The sequence below is a fragment of the Zootermopsis nevadensis genome, unplaced genomic scaffold, assembly GCF_977971745.1.
Source record: "Zootermopsis nevadensis isolate Lab colony 2312 unplaced genomic scaffold, Znev_1.0 Znev_ptg000016l, whole genome shotgun sequence".
In the NCBI taxonomy this organism is placed as follows: domain Eukaryota; kingdom Metazoa; phylum Arthropoda; class Insecta; order Blattodea; family Termopsidae; genus Zootermopsis; species Zootermopsis nevadensis.
Genome location: NW_028259148.1, coordinates 4,536,544 through 4,563,425, shown reverse-complemented (window position 1 = coordinate 4,563,425; position 26,882 = coordinate 4,536,544). Strand labels below are relative to the sequence as shown.

The window sequence follows — 26,882 nt, the reverse complement described above, 5'->3', positions numbered from 1 at the left end:
TTAGTTTGGGTGAGAGTGGGCACATCATCGTTCACAATAAATAATAGTCGCCCCAGGGATTTATACTGGCCCGTTGAGCTTCTTTTACACCAGTGAACATTATTTATTAGTGTCAGGAGTTGTATAGATTTATTTACAGCCCTGTCAAGTTCATTATCTCGACAAATATGGGCATGAAACCTTAAATTTAATTCGTATTAAACCCTTAAAGCGTAACATTTTGTTCCTGGACGAAAATAGCGCATAATTTTATTATCAGATTCCCAGGCTTTGCTCGTTTGTCATTCTGATAAGGGGAGAATAAAACTGAAAGTTTTAGGTTGTAAGGAGAAGAATATTGAGACAGAGGACAGAATTTTAAGATCCGTTCTAATTTTCAGAATGCAGGGAACTGAGGTTTGGATATTTGTTTCTATTGCTAAATTCCCGTGGGTGGTAATGTTTCTGAATTGCACTAAACAGGGCATTGAAATCCATGGTTAGAAAATCAGATGTTTACGTAACAAGTAAGGTCTATCACCCGACTCATATTTTTAGTCTGAATCTGAAATAATAAAAGCATGATTCACTATGAATGTAGGCCGCACCCCCTAGCGGCAGAAGCTCGTACTACATCAGGTTCGCCCGCTATTGACACAGTCTTGAAACTTTCCGATCGCACCTCGTATAGTAAAATCAAGACGGTTTCACATGAAAATGCTCCCACGACACGATCTAGTAAAATTTGTGACTAATAGCAGTTAGCATACAGAATTTTAGAAATATTAATATAAAATTTCAAGGGGAAGCAGATTAAACTTGTAGAAATTAAACAGATTTCTAAATAACATTTCCGCAATTTTTTGTGGGTATACACAAAACGTTCTTTAATTAACTCTTTCAGATTCAGCTACATACGTCGTTAGTGGCAACAGTTGTTTCATACGACAACGAACTCCCTCATCCAAAGTTCCTGCTTTACCTTCACTGCTTACAACCAGTAATAAAGAGGATACACAAAATACAAAACTTTAATTAGTTGAAAATCCTGAAAAGACTTATAAACTTAAAATTAAAATATGTCCTCGAATCCCTCTTTCTTTGTAGCAGAGTCAATATTATGCAAGACGAATTAGAAACTTAATGCCATTATAGGAATTTTGTCTTCAAGCTGACTGCAAGTAAATTAACCACGAATAAAATAGACAAGGGAGGCGAAGATAGGAAATCTGCTTGAAACAAAACGGTCATTAATTTTAAACAAGACGGACATGGCAGTCGGCAGGTGGATTAATAAAGCCAGTAAGCCTGAATGTATGTGGGGCTACACACACAAAAATGTAAGAAAAATAATCCGTATTTGTGACTGGCTAGATTTAAATTTTCACGGATATAGTGACAATGAATTAGCCTGATACTCAACCCTCTAAATCCGAATATCGTCTAAACAACAGAAACATTTATTTCTTACTGCAAATACAACATAACACTTCGCTGTAACAAACGTGAACTGCCTGACGCTGTTCGAGAAAATAAATTCGTTTTATTCTGATAATAATATCGAACCCATAAATATTCTATAGGCAGAACGCAGACTAACCAAATGTTATAACACAAGTAACATTCAGCCTTGAATAGTTATAGTAGAAACATATTTATGGGAGGTTTTACATTCATTAATATTCAATTAAATTAAATTTAAGACTCTTACGTAGAATAAATAACTGAACTATTCCCACTAACTTATAGTGAAACATTGAACCTACAGTCGAAAACATAAATAATTACTGTAACAAATATTACTACAGGCAGAACAAAACGAAATACTTCGGTTCAATTCCATCTTATAAAACAAGGAACGCGAACTATAATCTCACCAGAGTCGAAACCTTGTCCTCTTTTGCTAGAGATCCCACCGCGTCCAACGAAATCTCAGTGACGGAAAAGATTCTGAAAGGCCAGACCTCTAGTAACACACCCCATTGTCCTAAATACATGTGATTAGAGTTATCGTTTAAATTTGCATTTATAGCGAGGAAAATTTTACAACATAATCTGCCTGCCGCCGTAAATAACGCCTCACTGCCATCACAGGACAGCGACAGACTAGTCACGGCGATGGTCCTTCCGTCCCGAAGATCCACTGACTCAATTTACCAGGATCAGATCGTAGAATCACGCATGCAAATAGGAAAACTCGCCCTGGCTTTGTTTTCGTTTGTTTCCACCCTCACCAATGATCGTATCTCCTCGATCCGACAGAGTCAATCATTGCAACACACTTACACAAAAACTCCCCACCGACAAAGCGATCTCAGAACACTTCCTACATTCAACAGCAGTATGAAGCATTTGTTACTTTACCAAAACGAAAATTTTTCCAGACCTTGGTAAGTTAATATGAGCACGGATTGCTACTCCGAAGGTAATTCAGTCGCAACATTCTCGGAAAGGGACTAGACTGGTCGCCATATTAGCGACGGGACCCACTATACATAAGAAGCGAAGTTTAGATTACATGCTCAGAAAAAGGATTATGACTTTTATAGTACGTTAAATTTAACGAAAACAACACTAAAGTAATATTTCCATTACGATCCACCGTTAACAAGCACCTAAACAAGCCCTTATCAAGAACTCGTCATTGCCAACGGCCAGCTGTTTACATAATGCGATCGAGTGTAACAATAACTGAAATTTGTAAAATTATCCGGGATCAAATTTATAATGAAATTTCGTTACAAACGTTATTCTGTATCGGCAACGAAGACATTTTAATCATTAAATTAAACGACAACATATTTTAATTTATGTAAACGTAAAGGCCTATTCGAAGAATAAAATACATAACCAACCAACTAACTAGATGGCTTACCGAACCCGAAGGTTCATCACCGAATTAACCAAAGCCTTCCACCGGACCCTGTTCTGGGCCAACAAAATCCAGTCTCCTTCAACTCCTATCTCCCATAGATCCCGCCTGACATTATCTTCCCATCTACGTCTAGGTCTCCCCAGCGGTCTCTTCCCCTCAGGCTTCCCAACCAATACCCGGTGCACACCTCTTGTTCCATCCATGCGCGCTACATGCCCGGCCCATCTCAATCTTCTCGACTTAATCACCCTGACAATATTGGGGGAGGAGTACAGATTTTTAAGCTCATTAATATGCAGTTTTCTCCACGCCCCATCGTCTTCCCTCTTAGGCCCAAATATCCTCCTCAACACCCGATTCTCAAACACCTGCAATCTGTGTTCCTCCCTCTGAGTGAGAGACCATGTTTCGCACCCATACAAAACAACAGGCAAGATTATTGCTTTGTATACTTTAATTTTCAGGTTCTTAGAAATCAGACGGGAAGACAAAATATTTTGAACTGAGAAGTACCAAGCATTTCCAAAATTTAGTCTTCTACTAACTTCCTCGTGAGCATCATTTTGATTTGTTATTGTTGTTATAAAATACATAAACCAAAAAATAATAATTATTTTATCAACGACGTTACATAACGGTTTATACTTCTTACAAATATGAAGTTTCTTATTTTTATATATTATAAAGGTGATAATAATGATGACTATTATGCTTCGTATTTGATGATAACAGGCAAAAATAGAAGTACATAACGTTTTATAGAATTACAGGAAGATGACATAACACAAACCTTTACGTAGCACGCCAAACTCTATGCGGATAAACTAGACATAAATAAACATTGTATTTCACACAAGACTTCCTTTCCGGCGGCAGAGAGGCAAGGAACAGTAAACATGTCCAAGTTATCCTAATCCCAAGAGGAAACTTTCTTCCGTGTCCCTCATTACTGACCCTTTAAGAAAGTTGAGAACAAGTTGGTTCCGAAATACATTAGCACAGACGTCTTCACGTTCCTCGGGAGGGAAGTTAAGAGCCAACAGATCGCGTGTAATTCCCCTGGAAGTCCCTGTTTAATGCTCAAGATCTCCGCGAGGATAATCCCCTGGTCACCGCCTCTTAGCTTCTGCTTGCCCACTGTAGTATTTCGTCGACAGCTTATAGCAGGGGTGTGTAAACACACTGTTAGAATCAGGTTTGTAAGTCGAAGTTCGTAAGGTGAAATGATATAAAATTAAAAAAAAAAATTTGGCTCGCGAATACTTACAGATATCGTGAAATATTATTCATATGATAGACATTTCTAAATTCAGTGAAGCCCGCAAGTGGTGTGACTCAACGGGTTGTCTAAATTTTATATTAGAAATATTTACAAAAATTAAATAAGCTCACTAGTCAGATGCCTTTGTGTATTAACTTTCTTTACATATTTTCTTAGTAGTTTTACAACTATTTTGCGTATTTATTAATTTTGTTCTTGTGTTTCGTCTGTATTTAGTAATCTGCTGCTGATGTAGCACACTAATAATAAAAGTTTAAATAAATTTAATTAAATTATTGCTGCTATTTATGACGCCACGGTGGTCTAGCGGTTAGAACGCTGGCCTTGTAATCCTGGGGTCTCGGGTTCGATTCCCGGCGGTGCCCGAATTTATAACTTGTGTTGGGCAAGGCCGTGGTCTAGGCAACACGGAGTTTTCCTCCGGGGGCTTCTTCCCCGGTTTCTCCGTGGCATCCCATTCACACACAGAAGAAGGCAATGGCAAACCACTTCTGGATCATCTGCCAAGAACGTATATGAACAGGTCCCAGTCCGAGAAAAGGATGGAAGGATCCTGTTCATATGGACCTGTCGTCAGACAGAACACTAAATAAATAATAATAATAATAATTTAAAGCATAACAAATTAGGTAATGTAAGCATAGCGTACCATTTTTGGCTTCCTCGCCTGTATTTGGCCTCAGACCTTTCTGAATAATAGGAGGATTCCCCATCTGTGATTCCCCGAAGTCACTTAACCACATCGAAGCGCAAAGACGCAAATATGTATTCATATAAAGTGTTCTTTATTGTTTTCGCATCGTAACCGAAATTGGATTGTGTCGACAAATTTTAGTAAAACATCCCAATATAAAGTTTAATAATAATCCGTTCAGGTGTTCTCAAGTTGTTACATACGGACGGACGGACAGATAGACGAAGCTATTTTAAAAGGTTTAAATACACGCGTAATAAGAATAACATTAACTTTAGTTGCACTAGAAAATAGTAAAACTTTGAACAAAAGTCAGCTACGTAAGGTGAACATTAATTAAACTGTACACACACAGACAGAGACTATTTTTAATGATGCAGCAAGGCTATGATATACGTTTCTCGCTTTATAAAGTGTTGGACAACATACAGATACACTACCCACAAAACATCTAACAGAAATTCTACAAATTGCAGTATCCGTCGTCAGCTGTTACCTCGGGGCGTTGATAATGTATGTGGTCTTTACAGTACTCGGAACGCACAACTTCAGAAAGTTTATAACCAAGACTGAGGAAGGTCATAGGCGATCTGGACCTACTTGATGAAACACGCTCACAGCTCTAATATCTTCGTACACCACAGCTTCCTTGTTCATCTAAACTTATTACTTCGCTTTATTACCTAGGCTCCAGGCTTACACCTAATATTAAACGCTACGTAGAACCTCACTTGCCCATGCAAGATGCATGTACAAATATGGCCGAAAGTCACGATCAGATGGTGTACAAGGCTTTAAACAAGATCAGGGGTTCAGTACGGAATCATTTTAAGTACATGACGGTGATATGAATGCGCATTTTATAGAATTAACGGTTGCTATACCGCATAGCACTCACATTTCCTACTGGCCTAGCGGTTAGAACGCTGGCCTTGTAATCCTGGGGTCTCGGATTCGATTCCCGGCGGTGCCCGAATTTATAACTTGTGTTGGGCAAGGCCGTGGTCTAGGCAACACGGAGTTTTCCTCCGTGGCATCCCAACAATTACTCCCTTCACACACAGAAGAAGGCAATGGCAAACCACTTCTGGATCATCTGCCAAGAACGTATATGAACAGGTCCCAGTCCGAGAAAAGGATGGAAGGATCCTGTTCATATGGACCTGTCGTCAGACAGAACACTAAATAATAATAAGATGAGGTGGTCTAGCGGTTAGAACGCTGGCCTTATAATCCTGGGGTCTCGGGTTCGATTCCCGGCGGTGTCCGAATTTATAACTTGTGTTGGGCAAGGCCGTGGTCTAAGCAACACGGAGTTTTCCTCCGGGGGCTTCCCCGGTTTCTCCGTGGCATCCCAACAATTACTCCATTCACACACAGAAGAAGGCAATGGCAAACCACTTCTGGATCATCTGCCAAGAACGTATATGAACAGGTCCCAGTCCGAGAAAAGGATGGAAGGATCCTGTTCATATGGACCTGTCGTCAGACAGAACACTAAATAATAATAAGATGAGGTGGTCTAGCGGTTAGAACGCTGGCCTTATAATCCTGGGGTCTCGGGTTCGATTCCCGGCGGTGTCCGAATTTATAACTTGTGTTGGGCAAGGCCGTGGTCTAAGCAACACGGAGTTTTCCTCCGGGGGCTTCCCCGGTTTCTCCGTGGCATCCCAACAATTACTCCATTCACACACAGAAGAAGGCAATGGCAAACCACTTCTGGATCATCTGCCAAGAACGTATATGAACAGGTCCGAGTCCGAGGAAAGGATGGAAGGATCCTGTTCATATGGACCTGTCGTCAGACAGAACACTAAATAAATAAATAAAAGTTCAGTACAGTATCTTCAACATAAAAGTACTGAAGTCTTCCATTTGAAACGTGTCGTTAGACTTAATGTTTATCAAGTATGGCCTCTTTCGAACTTCACACTGCAGCCTGAAGTTGGGCAAACCTGACTTACAGCAATGCTGCAACTTCAGAGATATTTCAATGTCGAATTAACTAACGATATGGAGCAGAGACATTCTTGAGACCATCGTTTATCGTCTTTATGAGAATCCACTCGATCCATTCGAATCCATTCCATATTCTCACTACCTACTTTCCCAGATAATTTCTACTTTCTTGGATCTAGCTTTCGACTGTACTCAGACGCCTTCCTAAAGGAAATATATGGACTTTTGCAACGCTAATTCGACAAAGAGGACATTAAAAAAGACACGAAGTATCGCAAAAGAGACTCACCAGAGAGACGAGTGGTGGGGGGTGCTGTGCTGGAGGGCCGGATGTGACGGTGTGGTAGCAGCGGATGCAGCCAGGGATTGTCTAGATTCTGGCCTGGGGACAGAAGGTGCAGTCGTCGAGACAGACGGCGGCTGCAGTTCGCCTGTCGACGTGCACCCAGCTGGGCACTGCGCAGCCGTTGAAATGACTTGCTGCTGCGACATTGGAGGTGGCGGAGCCTGCATCGTTGCGAATCTGCGACTACTTCCACAACATAATGACATTGTTGAGCCTTGTGGGTCCAATTTATCGATGACCCCACCACACCCTCTTCTCTGAGGCGGCGGCTGCTGTTGGTGAAGACTGTGATTAAGATTGTGGTGGTGATGGCCGTTACCTCCTACACTACCGGTGCTGTTGCTCACACCATCACCACTTCCACATAAAGGGTTTTCAATTCCAAGGTCACAACTATTCAAGCTACCACAACGCGGTAGTAATGAAGTCGGCGGGGGTGTGGGAGTAGACACGTGTCTCCCACCGCTGGCTCCAACGTATTCGATAACGGGAACGTTCGACGCGGAAGATGCTATGTTAGAGGCTACGTTATTACCGGAAGCGGAAGGCGACTGTGCTGCCAGACGCTGAGACACAACACTACAAGGGGGCGTCCGTCCACGATGAGGCAACAATGGTGACGTCATATATTCAGCTCCTCCACTAACACTTGTAGCCGGTGCTATAGCTAAAGATGATGACGATGACGATGAACCCGTACCAGATGCTGCGATATTTCCGGTACACGCAGTCAACATCACAACAGCAGAAGTTCCTCCGCTGCCTGAACCGGGGTCTGAAGGCGTGTTACATGCAGATACATTGCCTGGACTTCCCGTTGAAGGCAAGAGATAGGGAGGTTCAGCCGAGTGGCAACATCGGATATGGCCTCTGTTTGGTGAAGGTACCACGTGGTGAGGAGTATGGGGATGGTAGTTGAGCGAGCGGTGATGTGGGGCGGGTGGTAAAGCGCGCTGGTGGTGATAAAGAGGGTGAAACTGGTGGTGAGAAGGGTGATGTGGGTGGTGAGGGTGGTATGAGGGGTGCGGCAGCCGGTAATGATGGTGGTATCCCAAATCACGACGCATGTAAGGGTCGCCAGGTCCTCCGGGTGTCGCTGGTGACGGCGGGGGCAGGTATCTCTCATCTGGTGCCGGCGCAGAAGGGGGCAGGTATCGCTCCCCAGGTGCTGGAGCTGGTGGCGATAGGTACCGGTCACTTGTAACACTGGAAGGGGTTGGAAGATACCTATCTCCAGGGGCGGCGGCAGGTGGCAAATAGCGGTCCCCAGCACCCGAAGGCTCCAGGTACCTATCACCTGTCGAGGAACTTTGGTGGTAACGCTCGTTCGATGGAAGATAGCGGTCGCCGGGTGCCGGGGCTGGTGGAGGGATGTAACGATCCCCCGGGGGTGGCGTCGGGGCTGGTATATAACGCTCTCCAGCGCCACTACCACTGTGGCCCTGTGCGGGAGAGGGTGGTGGTATGTACCGCTCTCCAGCCCCGGGTGATGGTGTCGGACCAGGGGGCGGGTACTGATGGGGGTGGTGCAACAGCAGTCTTTCCCGCCGCCCATAGTCCTCGTCAGGAGCTGTCATCCTGCTGCCCCTGTGCGGCCCGGTGTCAGGACATCTGAAAGAACAGACAGCACCAAATGAGGAAGTAGCTCTTGGCCGTTTGGACACTGGATAGTGGTTCAAATCCTGCCCGTAGCATAAATGTGTCGTCATTTTATATATTGTGCTGTCCCGTGTAGGTAAGGACTTTCTGACGGGCTGACTCCCCGTCCAAGTTGCCTTTCCAAATATCGAAAAACGCGGTTTCGAAACGTCGCCTACAAGAGGCGGCCTGGGTTCTACAACAACTGTACAACCAAGAGGAAAAAAGAGAAGTATTTTTGCAGAGTGAATTTCTCTTATTCGTTTCTATATGGTACGACTCTCAAATTGGTAGTTGTGAGTCATCAGGACAGTGGATACATTTTAAATAGAAATATTTCAACTACAATCCGAAGTGCACTGTAACGTCAATATACGCCCTTTGTAATGCTATATCGGTGCAATTAATGGTAAATGTTTTCCATCAGACCTGCAGCTACGCTGTCACCACGTCTAAAAACCAGCATTGGAACTTGTTTCACTTTGGCTCCCCCCCCCAACTATCATCACCCCCCCCCCCATCTTCCCCTCTCACGCTCTCTCTCTCTCTCGCATCGGCTGAGTCCTGGCAATTAAAATGTCTGAAACAGTGCTTGCTGACTACACTAATTAGTAACTCACTGTTTCAGACATTTTAACACTTCGCTCTAAAACCGACCGCACTGGAATGCATAGTTTGCAGTGGCCACCTGTGAAGAGGTTGGGATGGGCTTTGTAGGTCAGGAACGCTCATTCACAGACAATCATGGGTAGTAGTCATCATTTCAATTCACTAATTCAAGCGACTGTCTTATTGGCATTACCGAATGAATAAGTTACAATTTATAAGTTTTCATTAGTCACATCTGGCAGAAACCCCACCCTAAATATCATTAATTTCCGTTCAACCACTCTCTGGTTATGAAATGCGCAAAGACGGAATTCACTTCTGACGAGATTAGGTTAAGTTAGATTCGATTAGGCCGTATTTGTTTCGGTTACTAATCCGCATGCGCAGATAATGTGTGATGGCTTCATTCCGTCTATACCAAACTCCATTAAAATCTGTCAACATTACCAGCAGTTAAAATAAGTCGTCTCCTTGCCCTCAGTCCACTGCATAATCAGTGCACACATCACATCAAACAGAAAATCCCTCATCTATATAAGAAAACAGCAAATGTTAATACCACACACAATTCATAAACACTTAATGCGTTTTCTTACTGAAGTAGAATTAAACATAACATTTTAAAAATAACGTTTAAATCACATTAATTCTTACCACATAATTGAAATCTTCTACGCCGTGTTTGAAGGAATGACAAGGACGTGGAACCCAAATCCCGAGCCCTTGAATGCGAGGGGTTGAAAAGAACACGTGAAGGAGGCAGGCACGCAGTCAGGGCATCCCAACCCTTGCTACCTCCTGATTTATAGCGGAACCAACCCCTCAATTTCACCCCAGCAACCAACCGTAGCCAACATTCTCATCTAAGCCACTGGCCTTATATCCAATCTCTCTTCCTCTCATTCAATATAACAAATACCAATACAGCACGAATTCTGGTATCAGACGGGAACAGTTCCTGCCAAACCAAACGTAAAAATCAGAAAACGTCTCGCCACCAGGCCAGACAAAATGTAATTATAATCGGCAGATACGCGATTATGAAACGACACTTAAACACTATTTTATCCTTTCAGCGCGAACTTTAAAATAAAACGAATAATGGAACAGATAAAATAACACGACAGCTCAGTTACCATCTGCATACAGAAATTATGAAGATCGAAACCCGGTTGTAGCAGAAGGTTTTTTTAAAAGGTATCCCGCTACGTGACATGTAGGCACTCAGCATTATACGAGGCGCGTCCTCAAAGTAAGTTTCCCACTCGTCCCACAGCTAGCAAACCTTATATTGCGCGAAGCGACTGTGCGTACGTGATAGAGCAATGACGTAGCATGGCGCATGCACTAACGGAACTTCCCGCGTTCTCACAGTAGCATCGTTGCAGCTGTTGAAGATGGAGGTTCTTATTCCAGCTCCCGCCGACTGTGAAGTGCGGTCAGTGATAACGCTAGGCCGCACACGGCTCGACGGACAGCAAGTCTCCTGCAGGAGTTCAGCTGGGAGGTGTTTAATCATTCACCCTACAGCCCGGACCTCGCTCCCAGTGATTTCCATCTTTTCCTACACCTCAAGAAATTCCTGTCCGGTCAGCGTCAGCGTTTTGAGAATGACAGAGAGGCGGAGATGGTTGTCACACAGTGGTTCCAATCCCAGGCGGCAGACTTCTACGACACAGGTATTCAAAAGTTGGTCCCACGGTATGACCAATGTCTCAATTCCGGTGGCGAATATGTTGAAAATAGCTGGACACTTGCTGTATCTGTTGCAATAAATATTTCCATGAAATTGTGTTTTGTTTCTGTAAACGGCCCCAGGAAAACTTACTTTGAGGACGCGCCTCGTAATTATAATTATAAATAAAATTTTAGTGTGGATTAAGACCGGAGTACACATCCAGCATAAACAACGACACCAAAATTATTTTAGTGTAGAAAATTTTTCACATTTCCTCCGAATGGCTGGTGGAGTTTTTCATTACAATCCGGCCTCCGTGCGAACTCCTACAATTTCCCCTCGTTGTATCGGAAAATAAAAATAGAAGGAAGAAGACACTTTATACTCACGCATAAGCACGCACAAATTCGAGAAAGGAAGCTGTCATCTTTTCGAGGAGCCTATTTGACGCCAGCCCGTCTGTCTACCTAGCGTAGCACAAGGATGGGAGACGGCCGACCAGGAAATGTCACCACCACAGTAGACGTTCTTATAAAGAAATATCAACAGTGATGTCAACGAAAGCTGTTGGTGCAGCAACCGAAATCCTATGAACAGCTGACAATTCCGAATCTGTTTCTAACGAAAAGCAGACTGAGAGAATTACCGAACGAAAGTGGATGATCCAGTGTTTCAAACCTTGACGGAGAAACACACAATTCTTTTATCCGAATAGCTGAACGGCTGTTCCTATGCAATAATAAAATGGGTAAAGATACAGAACATGGGCATGCAGACTGTACAGGCATACCTCGGAGATATTGCGGGTTCGGTACCACCGCAATAAAACGAGTCACGAATTTTTTGGTTTCAAAGTGCATATAAAAGTTATGTAAGACTTGAGGTTCTCACAGCGATGAGTATGAAGATTTCTGTCTTCTGGGTTGTTGCGCTGTGTAGTCTGGTCGATGTTTATCAACGTTTCGGAGGTCATACTGCCTCCATCATCAGGGCGATGAAGATTTCTGTCTTCTAGGATGTTGTGCGATGTAGTCTGGTCGATGTTTACCAACGTTTCAGAGGTCATACTGCCTCCATCATCAGGGCGATGAGTATGAAGATTTCCGTCTTCTGGGTTGTTGCGCTGTGTAGTCTGGTCGATGTTAACCAACGTTTCGGAGGTCATACTGCCTCCGTCATCAGGGCGATTCTTAGTATGAAGATTTCCGTCTTCTGGGTTGTTGCGCTGTGTAGTCTGGTAGATGTTTACCAACGTTTCAGAGGTCATACTGCCTCCGTCATCAGGGCGATGACGGAGGCAGTATGACCTCTGAAGAGTGGGTAAACATCGACCAGACTACACAGCGCAACAACCCAGAAGACGGAAATCTTTGTAAAAGTTATGTTTACACTATACTGCAGTCTATTAAGTGTGCAATAGCATTATGTCTGAAAGAAAACAATGCGAGAATTACCAAAATGTGACACAGAGACACGAAGCTAGCACATGCTGTTGGAAGAATGGCGCCGATAGACTTGCTCGACGCAGGGTTACCACAAACCTTCAATTTGTAAAAAAAAAAAAAAATACGCAATATCTGCGAAGCGCAATAAAACGAGGTATGCCTGTATTTAACTTACTGTGATCCCAGGTCTGGAGAAGATCGAGAGAGACGCTGACGCACCATGATAATGACCGGGGGATAGGAAAGCCTCCGCTTTGACCAAGGTACTAGGTGGTTCCGGATATCGCCAGGATCTGTCGCTTTGTGGTATAGTTATAGGCTATGGCTTGGGCTATTATGCAGCCTTCTGACTGCTCTGTTGAGCGACGAAGCTGAAAGGGACTCGTGATGCATTGCAGTCCCGACCATCGCCCACACATTCCCTGCGGGAGACCGTGTACAAGAGTGTGTTCGCTGGTTAGATATGAGCGACAGACGCTAACAGAGAAAGGTTTTTGCTTCGAGCCGATTACTTTGGCTACCCAGTCTCCAACACCGCAGTCACGGGTTCTGATCCCGCTCGACATAGATGTATGCCAATGCCGTTATTTGCAGTCAGAAGCTTTGATAGTGTTGAGTCCTCCATTTTAATCGTTTGAGAATCACACGCAGCCTATAATTACAAAATGCAGAGTTGCTGATTATTAATGCAGGCGGAACAAAAAGTTGCCATTGCAGTTAAATAAACCACAAAGAAGCAAAACACATGAATGAAATATGTGAGTGTAAAAAGTAAAGTTAGTCCCACTATACGCCATGTAGGCGTTTGGGGTGAGAGGAGGTATAGCTCCTCTCTTCCTTGACCTCGGCACTAGATGGGGGTGAGTGGTCAGCATCACGCCCCGGCCGGCTTTACCCCCGGGAAAGGACCCCGGTACCCATTGTAGGGTGGGCCCCAGAGCCGGTCTGGACGCAGAGGCTAGAGGAAAAATCCTCTGCCCTCGTCGGGGATCGAACCCCGGTCGTCCAGCCCGTAGCTAGACACTATACTGACTGAGCTATTCCGGCTCATAAATATGTGAGTGTACGTCCCTGCAAAAATAACGAAAATAAATACAACTTTATAAAATATAAGAATAAGGGAAGGTGAAATAAGCTTTTCTAGTTCGGCTTACTGTTATTTTTTTTTCTTTTGTACAAAAACTTGAGGCAATGTTACCCGCTCACTTTACCACATCTCAGTGGCTCTGATTACAATTGTAGGCTTATATTAAATACAACGCAACTGCGAATCCACTTAAATATGCACACCGCATTTTAATTCAAAAGGCAGAAGAAAACATTTAAATAGCTCAGACGCAAGAGGATGGTTAATTCACAAGAACCACAACTTGTAAAAATAAATCTGTCCCGCTATACGCCACGTTGGCGCTTGGGTGGGGAGAACGTATAGATCGAATTCGTTCTTGATCTCAGTACTAGATGGGGTGAGTGGTCAGCGGTTTACCCCCAGAGAAAGTATACCCCGGTACCAATTCTATACGAGGTTTCTGGGCCCCAGAGCCGGATTGGACGCAGAAGTTTGAGGAAAAATCCTTTGCTCATGATCAAACCCTCATCGTCCAGTCCGTAGTCAAGGAAAAAAACTGACTAAACTACCTCAACTCAAATCATAACACTACACAACATACGAAGTCATCTAACAAGGGCAATATTAATAAATAATGTTAAAACGTTTAACGTGTTTCACGGAACACAATACTGTCTTCTTTGCTTACAATTTTAAGTGGCAAATGTTGAAGACATAAACAACTTTCACTTCCTTCGCACTCCAACTACATGTCAAAACGATCCATGATTTAAATTTAAAAACGTCTCGAGAAAAACACAAATCACGGAGTTCTTGTCACGTCATTTCTCTCGTCATCAAACCTAATAAATGCTTAACGAACCGATTAAAGCTTACTGACAAAGTTATAAGTCAACTTAGAACTTCCAGCAAAATAGCTTCAACGGTTCTCAGACGCTGACCACGAGTTTCATTATCGACTCAGCAATGAGGGAGACTCCGCCATAAACAATTCCACTCAAATCCGTTCACGTAGACGCTTGCAATGCACAGAAAACCAGGAAAATGGACGGATACAGACAATCCCCATTCTCAGTTGCGTTCCTGGAGGAGAGTTCGTAAAGCGAATCGCTTTTTACGGCAAGCTCAATGTTATAACTAGGGGATATGTTCCCGAAAGACCAAAAATGGAAAATACTAGTTATAAATATAAATTGTATTTCATTTTGCGACGCACACACAAACAACAGAAACATACTGTTACACGTTATAAAACACAAGAAACAATAAAAACACATCCTTTAAGAAAGTGGTATTCAACCTTTTTTGTTCGCGTACCCCCAGATATAATTTCTCTTCAACTTTGTACCCCCAAAGTTTTTGGTGTATAATTCAAGTTATACGTAGTACATAATCTACATCTAAAATAAATTAAATAAATTACATTACTGATTATTCAGTGTTTATCATAAAATAATATATATTTTTTAAATTTCACGTACCCCTTAAGATGTCTTCGCGTACCCCCAGATATAATTTCTCTTCAACTTTGTACCCCCAAAGTTGTTGGTGTATAATTCAAGTTATGTATAGTATATAATCCACATCTAAAATTAATTAAATAAATTATATTACTGATTATTCAGTGTTTATCATAAAATAATATATATATATATATTTTTTTTAAAATTTCACGTATCCCCTAAGATGTCTTCGCGTACCCCCGGAGGTACGCGTACTCCAGGTTGAACACCACTGCTTTAAGCAACAGTGAGGAAACTGGCAAAATGAATCAAATACTTCCTTTGATTTCCTTGTCTGACAGGGTGACGCTGCGTCCCTGTCAGAACGTGTTCGATTCTTTTCGTCAAAATTTCGGATGAGTAAATTCGCTTCCGGATGATGACCTAAGCGGAGCGTATACACTTCATAAAACAAGTTCGTGTGAACAAAATGTCGTAATGAGAATCGTCGAAAAGCGAGGACTGAATGTAAACACTGTTTGATGCTACGTTCGGTCAGTTGGTACATTCGAACCATCACTAAACGCACCAGAAAACAGTATCTGCAACAGTTAATGGTTCTCCTGGCAGGCGGCACACTTATTTTTAGTTACACAGCCAGGCTGGTTATGAGTCCATGGCAGCAAATATAATAGCAGCCATTTCCCAGGCAACCAGCTGTTTAACATCATCAAATGAAATTCATCCCGTAACGCAACTGTGACTGACCCGACGCCAGAGTTGTAAGCCTATATTTGGGGGATGGGAATTTTTAAATTACAGAAGCAGAACCATGTAATGACAAATAACCGAACTGCAACGCAAACATTAAATTACAAATTAGCGCAACTTGGCGCCAGTCGTTTGAAGTGGCATCGATGCGATTATCAAAAGAAATTTATTTCCGCATTCGCAGATTCATAACAAAAGCATTTACAATTCGAACTGCACCGAAAATTTGCACTGAACACGTTTCTAGCTACATACGGAACCCAGTCCTTATAGAGGAGCTAAAAATCGCTCATCTTGTATATAAATTCCTTTCCTTTATGGAACTTGAAATATCAATGCCGTGTTAACAAAGAGTTGTGACTCGTCCAAGGCCCCGTATAAAACTTCATATACCAGGTGCGATCTGAAAGTTTCCAGACTGCGCCTATAAAAACCCGTACACTTATCTCAGGTATTAAATTCATCCATCACCATCGAAGTAGTTCCCCTGGGAGTGAACACAACGATCCCAGCGCCGCTACCAAGCCTGGAAGCATCCCTGGAAATCTTTCTTTGTCAGCCTGTCAAGCACCATCTGCGATTCTGCCTGAATCTCTTCTATCGTCTCAAATCTCCTTCCCTTTAGCTGAATTTTCATCTTTGGGAAGAGGAAGAAGTCACACGGCGAATAAGGAGGGTGCGGGATGACGGCCATGGTGTTTGAGGCCAAAAACTGCCGAACTTTGAGGGCGGTGTGCGCTGGCGCGTTGTCATGATGCGTCGCATGTGGAGTTCTTCCTTTAGAATCAGCTGACAGGTCCCATAGCCTATCCCAACAATGTCGCACAAGTCGTTGATGGTACGACGTCGATCTTCGTGAATGGCCTGCCGAATCTTCGTAACATTTTCGGGCGTTGTGCTCGAAGATGGTCGTCCAGAACGCTCGTCATCATCGACAGAGGTTCGGCCATTTTTAAAACGTGAATGCCACAGAAAAGTTTGTGCACGACCCATTGCGGACTCCCCAAATGCTTCCTTTAGCATTTCAGAGGTTTCCGTAGCCGTTTTGGCGAGTCTTTGGCAAAATTTGATTTGTTCATAAAAATCCGCCATTCCGAAATCGCAGGAGGGTCGGTGTAATGCACTACCAAAACGCCCGTAACTAAGAAACAAATGCTAATTCGATGATGCCGGCTGGCACACTGATTCACTATGAATGTAGGCCGCACCCCCTAAAGGCAGAAGCTCGTACTACATCCGGTTCGCTCTCTATTGGCACAGTCTTGAAACTTTCAGATTGCACCTCGTATATATATTTTTTATTGTCAGGGGTTCTTGGCCCCACGCCCAACACCCAAAGAACACACCCCTTGTAAAATGCCCGTAACTGCTTATTACATAAATCCCCAGTCTGAAGGCTATCTTATGGCGTGTTGCAAGGCAACGACTAAGCACGGAAATTGTGTCAGGGTTATCCGCCCCCAAGCAGTGTTACCTTGACGCAGCAAATGTGTGGGTGAGGGGGTTGAGTGTTCTGATAACCCTGAGACCAATTCTGACTGAATCGTAAGGTTCTGGTAGGGTCACACAAGCCAGACAGGTCAAAGGTTGCGCTAGCCAGACTCCACTGGTCCTCCAAACGTTCAGTTAACGACTCCACTCCACAAAAAAAAGGTTCTTGTTACAAAATCTCACATAAGAAAAAATAATGTGTGGAGCGGTCCAGAACTATAAAACCACGAAGTATGCCCTACGTATATGATCAAATAAAAATAAAAGTGTTTCATATTAGTGGATACCAGTAACTGGATAAAGAATAAATTTATGTGATTTCTGCAAGAACATTTGCGTTACGCTTGGAAACTGACAGCTTCTCCGCGCTACAATTACAATAAGACAAGACACCAAAATAATATTAGCAAGGAGTCTAATAAATAGTTTAGTTTCATGAAGTTTCTGAACCCCTAACAAAACTATAGTAGCCTATAAATTGGAAAGTGTCTGTCAGATGACTAAATGTTCACTGTAACAAGTTTAGGAAATATTATTCGTTATACACATCTACAAATCGAGTTATCGACTAGCATTAATTATATTCTAAGACAACATGTTTTGACAACAAAATGCCAACCTACGTAAGGCTACTAACACTAAAATATGTAAACCTATGGTCTAATTTTACTTAATTAATTATTCTTGTCCGTCTAATCACAATTTAAAATTTAAAATTAAAATTAAGATAATTAAAACATTATGTGATGTTCCTATCGAAACATTCGATTTACATTTAGAACATCTTTTTCTTACGACATGTTTCGGTTCTTAAATGAACCATCTTCAGGTGTATAAAAATTGATTAAAATTATATAAACTTAAAACTTAATCATAATTTCTTATATGCTACTTTGTTGTAGTTGTTTATCAGTTAATAGTGATGTTCACTTCCAGATTCCATTTTTATATATTTGAAGTTGTTTTACATATGTGCTTCGTGTTTAAGTAAACTTTTTTGTTGGTGAATGTTTTTGTTGTTGTTCTTACATCGGCCAAATTTTAAATTGTGATTAGACGGACAAGAATAATTAATTAAATATATATTTTCACAATATGACGCAACTATATCATCTTATCTAATTTTACTTCCTGTTTTTATGGGAGCCATGCTTGGTTTCTCGCCACAGCAGGAACATAGATTCATGACGACTGAGGAAAATATACAGACCTAGAGATAGAAACGTAAGAACTGAAAAACACTGCATGTGAAGATAAGCTTCGTAACTCGATCAACAGAGATAGGCGGAACATATAGCACGAAAGGCTTACGAAGTTTTGGACAGAAACACTTAAGAGAAATTCGGAGAATCGAGCGCAAGTGGGAATGTATAATATTAAATAGCATTTAAAAAGCAGAGAGAGGGTGTGAACTGGTTTTGTCTGTTTTAGAACAGGTTCCATTAGTTGGGTACTGTGAAAACGGTAATTATACGAGGCGCGTCCTCAAAGTAAGTTTCCCTGGGGCCGTTTACAGAAACAAAACACAATTTCATGGAAATATTTATTGCAACAGATACAGCAAGTGTCCAGCTATTTTTCAACATATTCGCCACCGGAATTGAGACATTTGTCATACCGTGGGACCAACTTTTGAATACCTGTGTCGTAGAAGTCTGCCGCCTGGGATTGGAACCACTGTGTGACAACCATCTCCGCCTCTCTGTCATTCTCAAAACGCTGACGCTGACCGGACAGGAATTTCTTGAGGTGTAGGAAAAGATGGAAATCACTGGGAGCGAGGTCCGGGCTGTAGGGTGAATGATTAAACACCTCCCAGCTGAACTCCTGCAGGAGACTTGCTGTCCGTCGAGCCGTGTGCGGCCTAGCGTTACCACTGACCGCACTTCACAGTCGGCGGGAGCTGGAATAAGAACCTCCATCTTCAACAGCTGCAACGATGCTACTGTGAGAACGCGGGAGGTGCCGTTAGTGCATGCGCCATGCTACGTCATTGCTCTATCACGTACGCACAGTCGCTTCGCGCAATATAAGGTTTGCTAGCTGTGGGACGAGTGGGAAACTTACTTTGAGGACGCGCCTCGTATTTTGGGTCTTATAAAAAAACGAACACTCCTGAACCAGCTACATGACAATCAGCTTCTCAAGAAGGATTCTGCTCCGTGGAGTGAGTTGTATAAAACGAAAACAACTTTCAGGAACTGTATTGAAAAAAAATGACGCAAGAAAACCTCAGAATGGGGAAACGTGTTCTACAGAAAGAAGCAACACATTTCAAAAATTGGCAGATGCCTCTGTACCAAAAACACTCATTAATTATTCCCCGTGTGCAATCAGCAATTACTCTCTCACACAAAAACTTCTATTTCAGTGCAATTTTATTTTACTTCTTTCCGCCTTCCCTTATCTTTGTCTCTTCCCTCCGATTTCATGAATCATTCACTTCGATTCTCTCTTGATCCCTCTTTCTCCGTCTTCAGACACTTCATCGCGATTTCTTAGAAACTGAGGTTGCAGAGGATTAATGCTGTTCGTTCCTATAGCTCTCCGGACCCCCCCCCCCCCAACTCACTCCAAAATCCCCTCCCGTGGCCGACAAGAAGAATAAAGCAAGGGCGCGGTTGGAAGGAACATTCAAACATCCCGAACTACAGAGTGTCCCAAAAATATGTATACGCAGCAACTACAGCTTGTCAGAAAGTTGCTTACAGCTATCACTTGTGCCACGAAGCTAACGGTGATCATTACACCTGATTAGCTAATTCACTAAGTGCCAATTCTGACGTATGCAATAAGTTTAGTTTATTAAAATGTTTCTATTTCATTCGCTGAATGTGTGTATACATATTTTTGGGACATTCTCAATTTTTAAGACTGTCTTGGGGTCGATATTTCGGGATTCATTATCTTAACGAAGGGATCTATTTCATGCGAGGAAAAAATTCTATGTGCAGCGTAATCTGCGAACTGGTCAATTAGTTACGGCGTGATTTGTAAATTCGAGAAGACTGGAAACACGCACTACACATTCCATATAACCAGCATATATACGTATATACATACGAGGTGCGATCGGAAAGTTTCAAGACTGCGCCTATAAAAACCCGTACACTTATCTCAGGTATTAAATTCATCCATCACCCTCGAAGTAGTTCCCCTGGGAGTGAACACAACGATCCCAGCGCCGACAGAGGTTCGGCCATTTTTAAAACGTGAATGCCACACAAAAGTTTGTGCACGACCCATTGTGGACTCCCCAAATGCTTGCTTTAGCATTTCATAGGTTTCCGTAGCCGTTTTGGAGAGTCTTTGGCAAAATTTGATGCACACGCCATTCCGAAATCGCAGGAGGGTCGGTGTAATGCACTACCAAAACGCCCGTAACTAAGAAACAAATGCTAATTCGATGATGCCGGCTGGCACACTGATTCACTATGAATGTAGGCCGCTCCCCCTAGCGGCAGAAGCTCGTACTACATCCGGTTCGCCCTCTATTGACACAGTCTTGAAACTTTCCGATCGCACCTCGTATACGTATATACATATACAGGTACAAACAGAAATTGTTGGCTGAACTACGAAACAATAAATCTGTTTTACAACGACGAAATCTGTCCACAACTATTCAAATTACCTAGTTCTATTCCGATGGTAATATACTTGAGTTTATTGCAGAAAATTCGACGTGGAGTTTGTAATTTTGTGCTTCATGGGTTGGAACAAAATATTATCCTTGCTAACCGGTACTTCAAGTGAACATTCTGTCTTCCTTTGTTAAAAGGGGGATGGGGAGAAGAACGCCGTATTGCGAGGTACCAATTTTGCTCAGTATTCCGTTTCAACTGCTGTGTAACTCGGCAGACTGTACTCCTTTCTCTCTCTCTCTCTCTCTTTTTTACAAAACTGCTGCACCGGACAAAGGATATTCAAATGCAAAGAGCACAAAAGTTTGTCCTGTGGATCACTTATAGTGAGGAGCATAAGCTCTGTGTATACAAATGATCACACCCCTGAACTGCTCCTTCACCCTTGAACTCCTTCAAGACGCAGTCTCTTTCGATGCGCGTCTGGTCTTTTGGTTCAAGAACAATGTGATTGAGTTCACAAAAACTCAACACTGAAGCACATTCTTAGATAGACGAAACAAGATCCCACCTTCACGGTCTATTTGTTTAAATTCATTTTAATAATATCCTTCTATTTGTGGCTAGTTATCCGAAGGCGTCTCTTCTGTTGAAGTTTCCTGAACCTCAGATCTCAGATACAGCAAACTTTACTGATGTATCTACAAGAGATCGTGAAATAACACAGAGCATTTCTGACCTTTATTTAAATATTTACCACTCATTATCATGCGGCACGTAGAAAATTATCAAGTGTATCAGCTACTAGTAAGAACATTACTTCGAAATAAATGTTTGGCCTTAAACTAAAGAAAAAGTCTTGAACAATTAAATGACGTAATTGACTAGTCACTAACATTAGACAATTATTTAAGTCTCGTTCTAACACGTAATCCGCTTCATAAATTTCTAATTGCATCCCATCAAAGGAGGAAAACAGGAATAAAAAGAAATTATGAATTACCATTTGAGCAAAAATAAAAGCATTCCAACTCAGTATTCAAGCGGAATCCTAGCGTCCCCCTCTGTAAAAAAAAAAAAAAAAAAATCCTACACAAGCGGACAGTGTCTGCGTACATTGCGTACATTGCGTACAATCGCACATTCCAACTTCCGGCGCATCAAAACAAAATAACACAAAAGGCTTCCTCTATAGTTCATACAAATGCAAAATTTTATACTCTTTTGACCTTTCAATATACAGAATAGAAAATCAATTTGTTTGTTGAATCCGCAGGCTTACACGGCCTACACGAAATTTTTAATTGCACTTGTAAATTCCAAGGACGAACTAATTCTGAATGCTATTGTTTTGTTCCGATTACTGGATCGGTACATTTAAATACGTCACGGCCTTACTGATTGAATTTCACATTATTCTATTGTTTCGTTGTTTGAAAGAAGAATATGGTCTGTATCATATAAATAGTAATCCCATAATTGATATTTAATTAATATTAACCAGAACTGCGCAAATAAATGTGTATTAAATTCAACTGAAATTACATCTCTGGTCTGATTAGCACGCTATCTTTCTCCTTTTCAATGACAGCTATTCTGTGTCATGACAGCGAAAGTACGTGAATGCTAAATTCTGGATTCACATATCAGGTTGATAAATAATACATCAACTGAAATTTAGGAGTCTCATGAGCGAACATCATTAATCTCATTCAATCTAAATAGGATGATAAAAATCGTACGTAAACACAGTGAATTTACTGGCATGCAGAATAACAATAAAGATATTGATAAATATACTCACCATAAAGTTCTATAAGAAATCGTGTAAAAAGTAAAGTTTGTCCCACTATACGCCATGTAGGCGTTTGGGGTGAGTGGAGGTATAGCTCCTCTCTTCCTTGACCTCGGCACTAGATGGGGGTGAGTGGTCAGCATCACGCTCCGGCCGGCTTTACCCCCGCGAAAGGACCCCGGTACCCATTGTAGAGGAGGCTGGGTGGGCCCCAGAGCCGGTCTGGACGCAGAGGCTAGAGGAAAAATCCTCTGCCCTCGTCGGGGATCGAACCCCGGTCGTCCAGCCCGTAGCTAGACACTATACTGACTGAGCTATCCCGGCTCATTAAGAAATCGTGTAATTAGGCTAATTATGGGTGAACCCTGAACCACAGTTTCAGCTCCTGTTTCGAGATAGTTAAAATAAAATGGATCAAACACCCATCCGTTTATCTCGCCAACAAGACATTCGAGACTCTCGATTATTTGTTTCAGGTGAATTATAAAAACGACATTACATGTAGTAAGTACGATTCCCGCCAAATAGCCGAACTAAACATCCGAGAAAAACATAACCCACAAAAGTGTAAAGTTTTAATTGGTTCAGTTATTCTCTGATTAAATTAATTATTGGAAACGACTTAATTAAATGTTATCACAATATTATGAAACAACTGACATGTCTAAATTTACTCAAATAGTTAATGGTCCATTTGATGAGTGATAATCCATAATGAACCATACAGTAGCAGCTGGAATTCAATTACTGTCACAGCAGCAAATTATGACATTTAGTACCGAATATTAAATTCAATTGAAAAGGAAGTCAGCTTCTGACTTGCAAATCGGAAAGCAGGCGGAACATCGGTATTCATGAAGAGTTTCAGTCTTTCTAGATGAATATCACACACAAAATTTTCTTTGCCATCTTTTTGTCGCCTCCAATTCATCAAACATGAGACGTTTCAAACTCAGCGTCTGAAAGAGACTGCTTGAAGAAGATACAACTGCCTTGGAGGCCATCGCATGAATGGGGAAATCATAATCGCCTACTCTTGCTAATTCCAGGTTCAAGCTTAAGACATATTTTCGTCCCCCACCCACAAATAGCTATTTTAGTTCCATCTTAAACTTAACATTTATTAAAACTGAGACATCTGGGGCTCCAAGAAGTGTAAAATTCCATATATATATTACCCGGAAGGCATAAAACACGAAAGGGGACTGCATGTTTGACATGCCTGCCCTACGTAATTACCCCTTAACTACATTCGACTCTGTTGCTATGAAGTCATTAAACAGCCTGATAACCAACAAATCAGAATTACGACACAGGCCGCTCAGAATCAACGACATCAAAATAATGATTCTATATGGAGAACAGTATGAACTAGACATACTGTCAGTGTAGCAGCGTCATTTTCAAAATGATAGTCACCCTCTGATTAAGACGTTTCGCTCCGCTTATAAAATTTTGAAGTCTGTTTCGCAGTCACAAGAATCTATAACTGGACGCATTTATGAGTCACACATACGAGGTGCGATCGGAAGGTTTCCAGACTGCGCGTATAAAAACCCGTACACTTATCTCAGGTATTAAATTCATCCATCACCCTCGAAGTAGTTCCCCTGGGAGTGAACACAACGATCCCAGCGCCGATGCCAAGCCTGGAAGCATCCCTGGAAATCTTTCTTTGTCAGCCTGTCAAGCACCATCTGCGATTCTGCCTGAATCTCTTGCCAAAGACTCGCCAAAACGGCTACGGAAACCCATGAAACGCTAAAGCAAGCATTTGGGGAGTCCGCAATGGGTCGTGCACAAACTTTTGTGTGGCATTCACGTTTTAAAAATGGCCGAACCTCTGTCGATGATGACGAGCGTTCTGGACGACCATCTTCGAGCACAACGCCCGAAAATGTTACGAAGATTCGGCAGGCCATTCACGAAGATCGACGTCGTACCATCAACGACTTGTGCGACATTGTTGGGATAGGCTATGGGACATGTCAGCTGATTCTAAAGGAAGAATTCCACATGCGACGCATCATGACAACGCGCCAGCGCACACCGCCCTCAAAGTTCGGCAGTTTTTGGCCTCAAACACCATGGCTGTCATCACGCACCCTCCTTAGCTCCGTGTGACTTCTTCCTCTTCCCAAAGATAAAAATTCAGCTAAAGGGAAGGAGATTTGAGACGATAGAAGAGATTCAGGCAGAATCGCAGATGGTGCTTGACAGGCTGACAAAGAAAGATTTTCAGGGATGCTTCCAGGCTTGGCAGCGGCGCTAGGATCGTTGTGTTCACTCCCAGGGGAACTACTTCGAAGGTGATGGATGAATTTAATACCTGAGATAAGTGTAAGGGTTTTTTTTATAGGCGCAGTCTTGAAACTTTCCGATCGCACCTCGTATCCAGTCCACATTCTCACAACCCATTTATTTAAATCCATTTTAATATTATACCTTTGACTACGCGTAGGCATACAAATACACAAGAAGTAGCAAGCAACAAGCAACCAATCGCCTGTCTTGTATCCCATCGCTAGAAACTAATTCCCATTACTTTATTTTCTAGTATTCAACATCGCATTGTCCAGTTGGATAAGAAACAGTTTGTCATTTCGTCGTGTCTTTTCGTGAAGATAATAGAGACATTCCATTATAAAGTTGCCTGTCTTTCTTAACTTCCGTTCTCTGTCTGGAAATTTTTTTCTGTGCAAACGTAACAGGAATGGGGCATTTCGTATAATTACAGAGTCGTTATTGATTCTACCACTCACTGATGCGTGTCAGTCAGATATGATTGTATTATAATCTGATGCAGACATTTTCGGTACACGTCAGTATCAACGTATACACTGTTATCGAGGGCGGAGTTCATACATTGTTAATATTCTTATATCTGGCGATGAAATTTTAGCGGTCTCATCACAATTTATTATACTAGCTGTGAAACTCTACTGACTTCTGAGGGAAAGCAATGCATTAAACCACTGAGTTACTTTCACGACTGTGGGGCGCCTCATCGCTAGGGTGACAGCTATAGTAATGACCAAATAAAATTTAAAACGCAACCCAACAACAACCGCGCGCTACGGTTCAAAAATTAATAAAAAGTATGTCCACCCCCGTGTAATAGACTCTTCCAACCGCCTCCGTTACATTAGAGTCAAGGTCACCCTTGTTGCTAGGCCGCTACTCAAGCAAGTTGCGCAGAAGCTGTGCGCGAACATAGCGTGTTCATTCTCGAGCATTACATCACATCAAAATCGTTTGCTGCTGTTCGTGAGGAATTTGGAAATGCGTCTGCTGACAACGAAGTACCGAATAATACAATGCACGGACTGGCAACAACATTTCTGGACACAGGACGTGTTTGCGACAGGAAACATGTCCGGCGTCGGACAGCGCCGACATGTGAGACGCTCCTCAACGTTGAACAGACACTGGTGATATCAACAGTAGCTTTACCGTAGTTATTCTTTGGTAAACGTATTACTAGGCGTAGCTTTTGACTTCGTTTTTATACTTTCGAAAATATTTTCCGACTTCATGGGTATTTCGTCAGGAAAGTTATATATAAACCCGATGCGTTCCACAAACCAGGCTTGAACTTAAGTAATTAATAACGATTTTTTTCAATAATGTGCTCAATGTTAAATCCTTCAGCACGGTTATTGAATTTCAGAAACTGGTAAGACTATAATGTTTATTTTCTGAGAGAAACAACTCGGAATTGTACAAGAAATTAGTTTAGATACAAATAAATACATTACCGTGTGACATTTCCCAAATATAATAACAAAATTATGATGTGGTAAAAGCTACTAGTAATTGAGTCTCAAGAAACCTGACTTTCTTTCCATTCAAGATAGGCCTAAGTTTAAAAAAAAAACTTCTCTGAATTTATTTACAAATTCAAGGCACCAATTCGGGACTCTCCAAATCCTGTTACATATTTCCCTTGGTTTCGTCGATATATATCTAAATTTTATTTTAAATTACGTTGACAGACACTATTAGTCTTACACTAGTGAATATGCCAAATTTGCAATTTAATTTAATCACACAATGACATGAGTTTGGAAATTCGTTTTACCCTTTTAGTACAATTTATTTTACAGAGCATTTTATCAGTCCGTTCCTCACCAACAAAAAATTTACAGTTAGCCAAGTGACGTAGGAAATTGATTATGTTTTACCCACAATTTTCCTACCACTCAGTAGTTTAATTAAAAACTTT

General features: G+C 42.0%; 1 protein-coding gene across 14 annotated transcripts in view; it reads right to left on the bottom strand.

Moving 5' to 3' along the window:
- The window catches only part of LOC110840107 (rhomboid-5), a 262,804-nt gene that overhangs the window by 116,347 nt on the left and 119,575 nt on the right, over positions 1–26,882 (bottom strand). For 7 of the 14 annotated variants that reach the window (XR_015535359.1, XR_015535360.1, XR_015535362.1 and 4 more), the window contains exons 1-2: positions 12,681–13,255; positions 7,079–8,746 (exon numbers count right to left, since the gene is read on the bottom strand). Coding sequence is in view for 8 of the 14 variants with exons in the window: in XM_087349822.1 (XP_087205948.1) it covers positions 7,079–8,746; positions 12,681–12,727 (1,715 nt within the window). In the remaining 6 variants the exon portion in view is untranslated. Of the gene's footprint in view, positions 1–7,078; positions 8,747–12,680; positions 13,257–26,882 lie in introns of those variants that run through there. The other 7 variants (XM_087349830.1, XM_087349829.1, XM_087349826.1 and 4 more) reach the window with 3 other exon arrangements.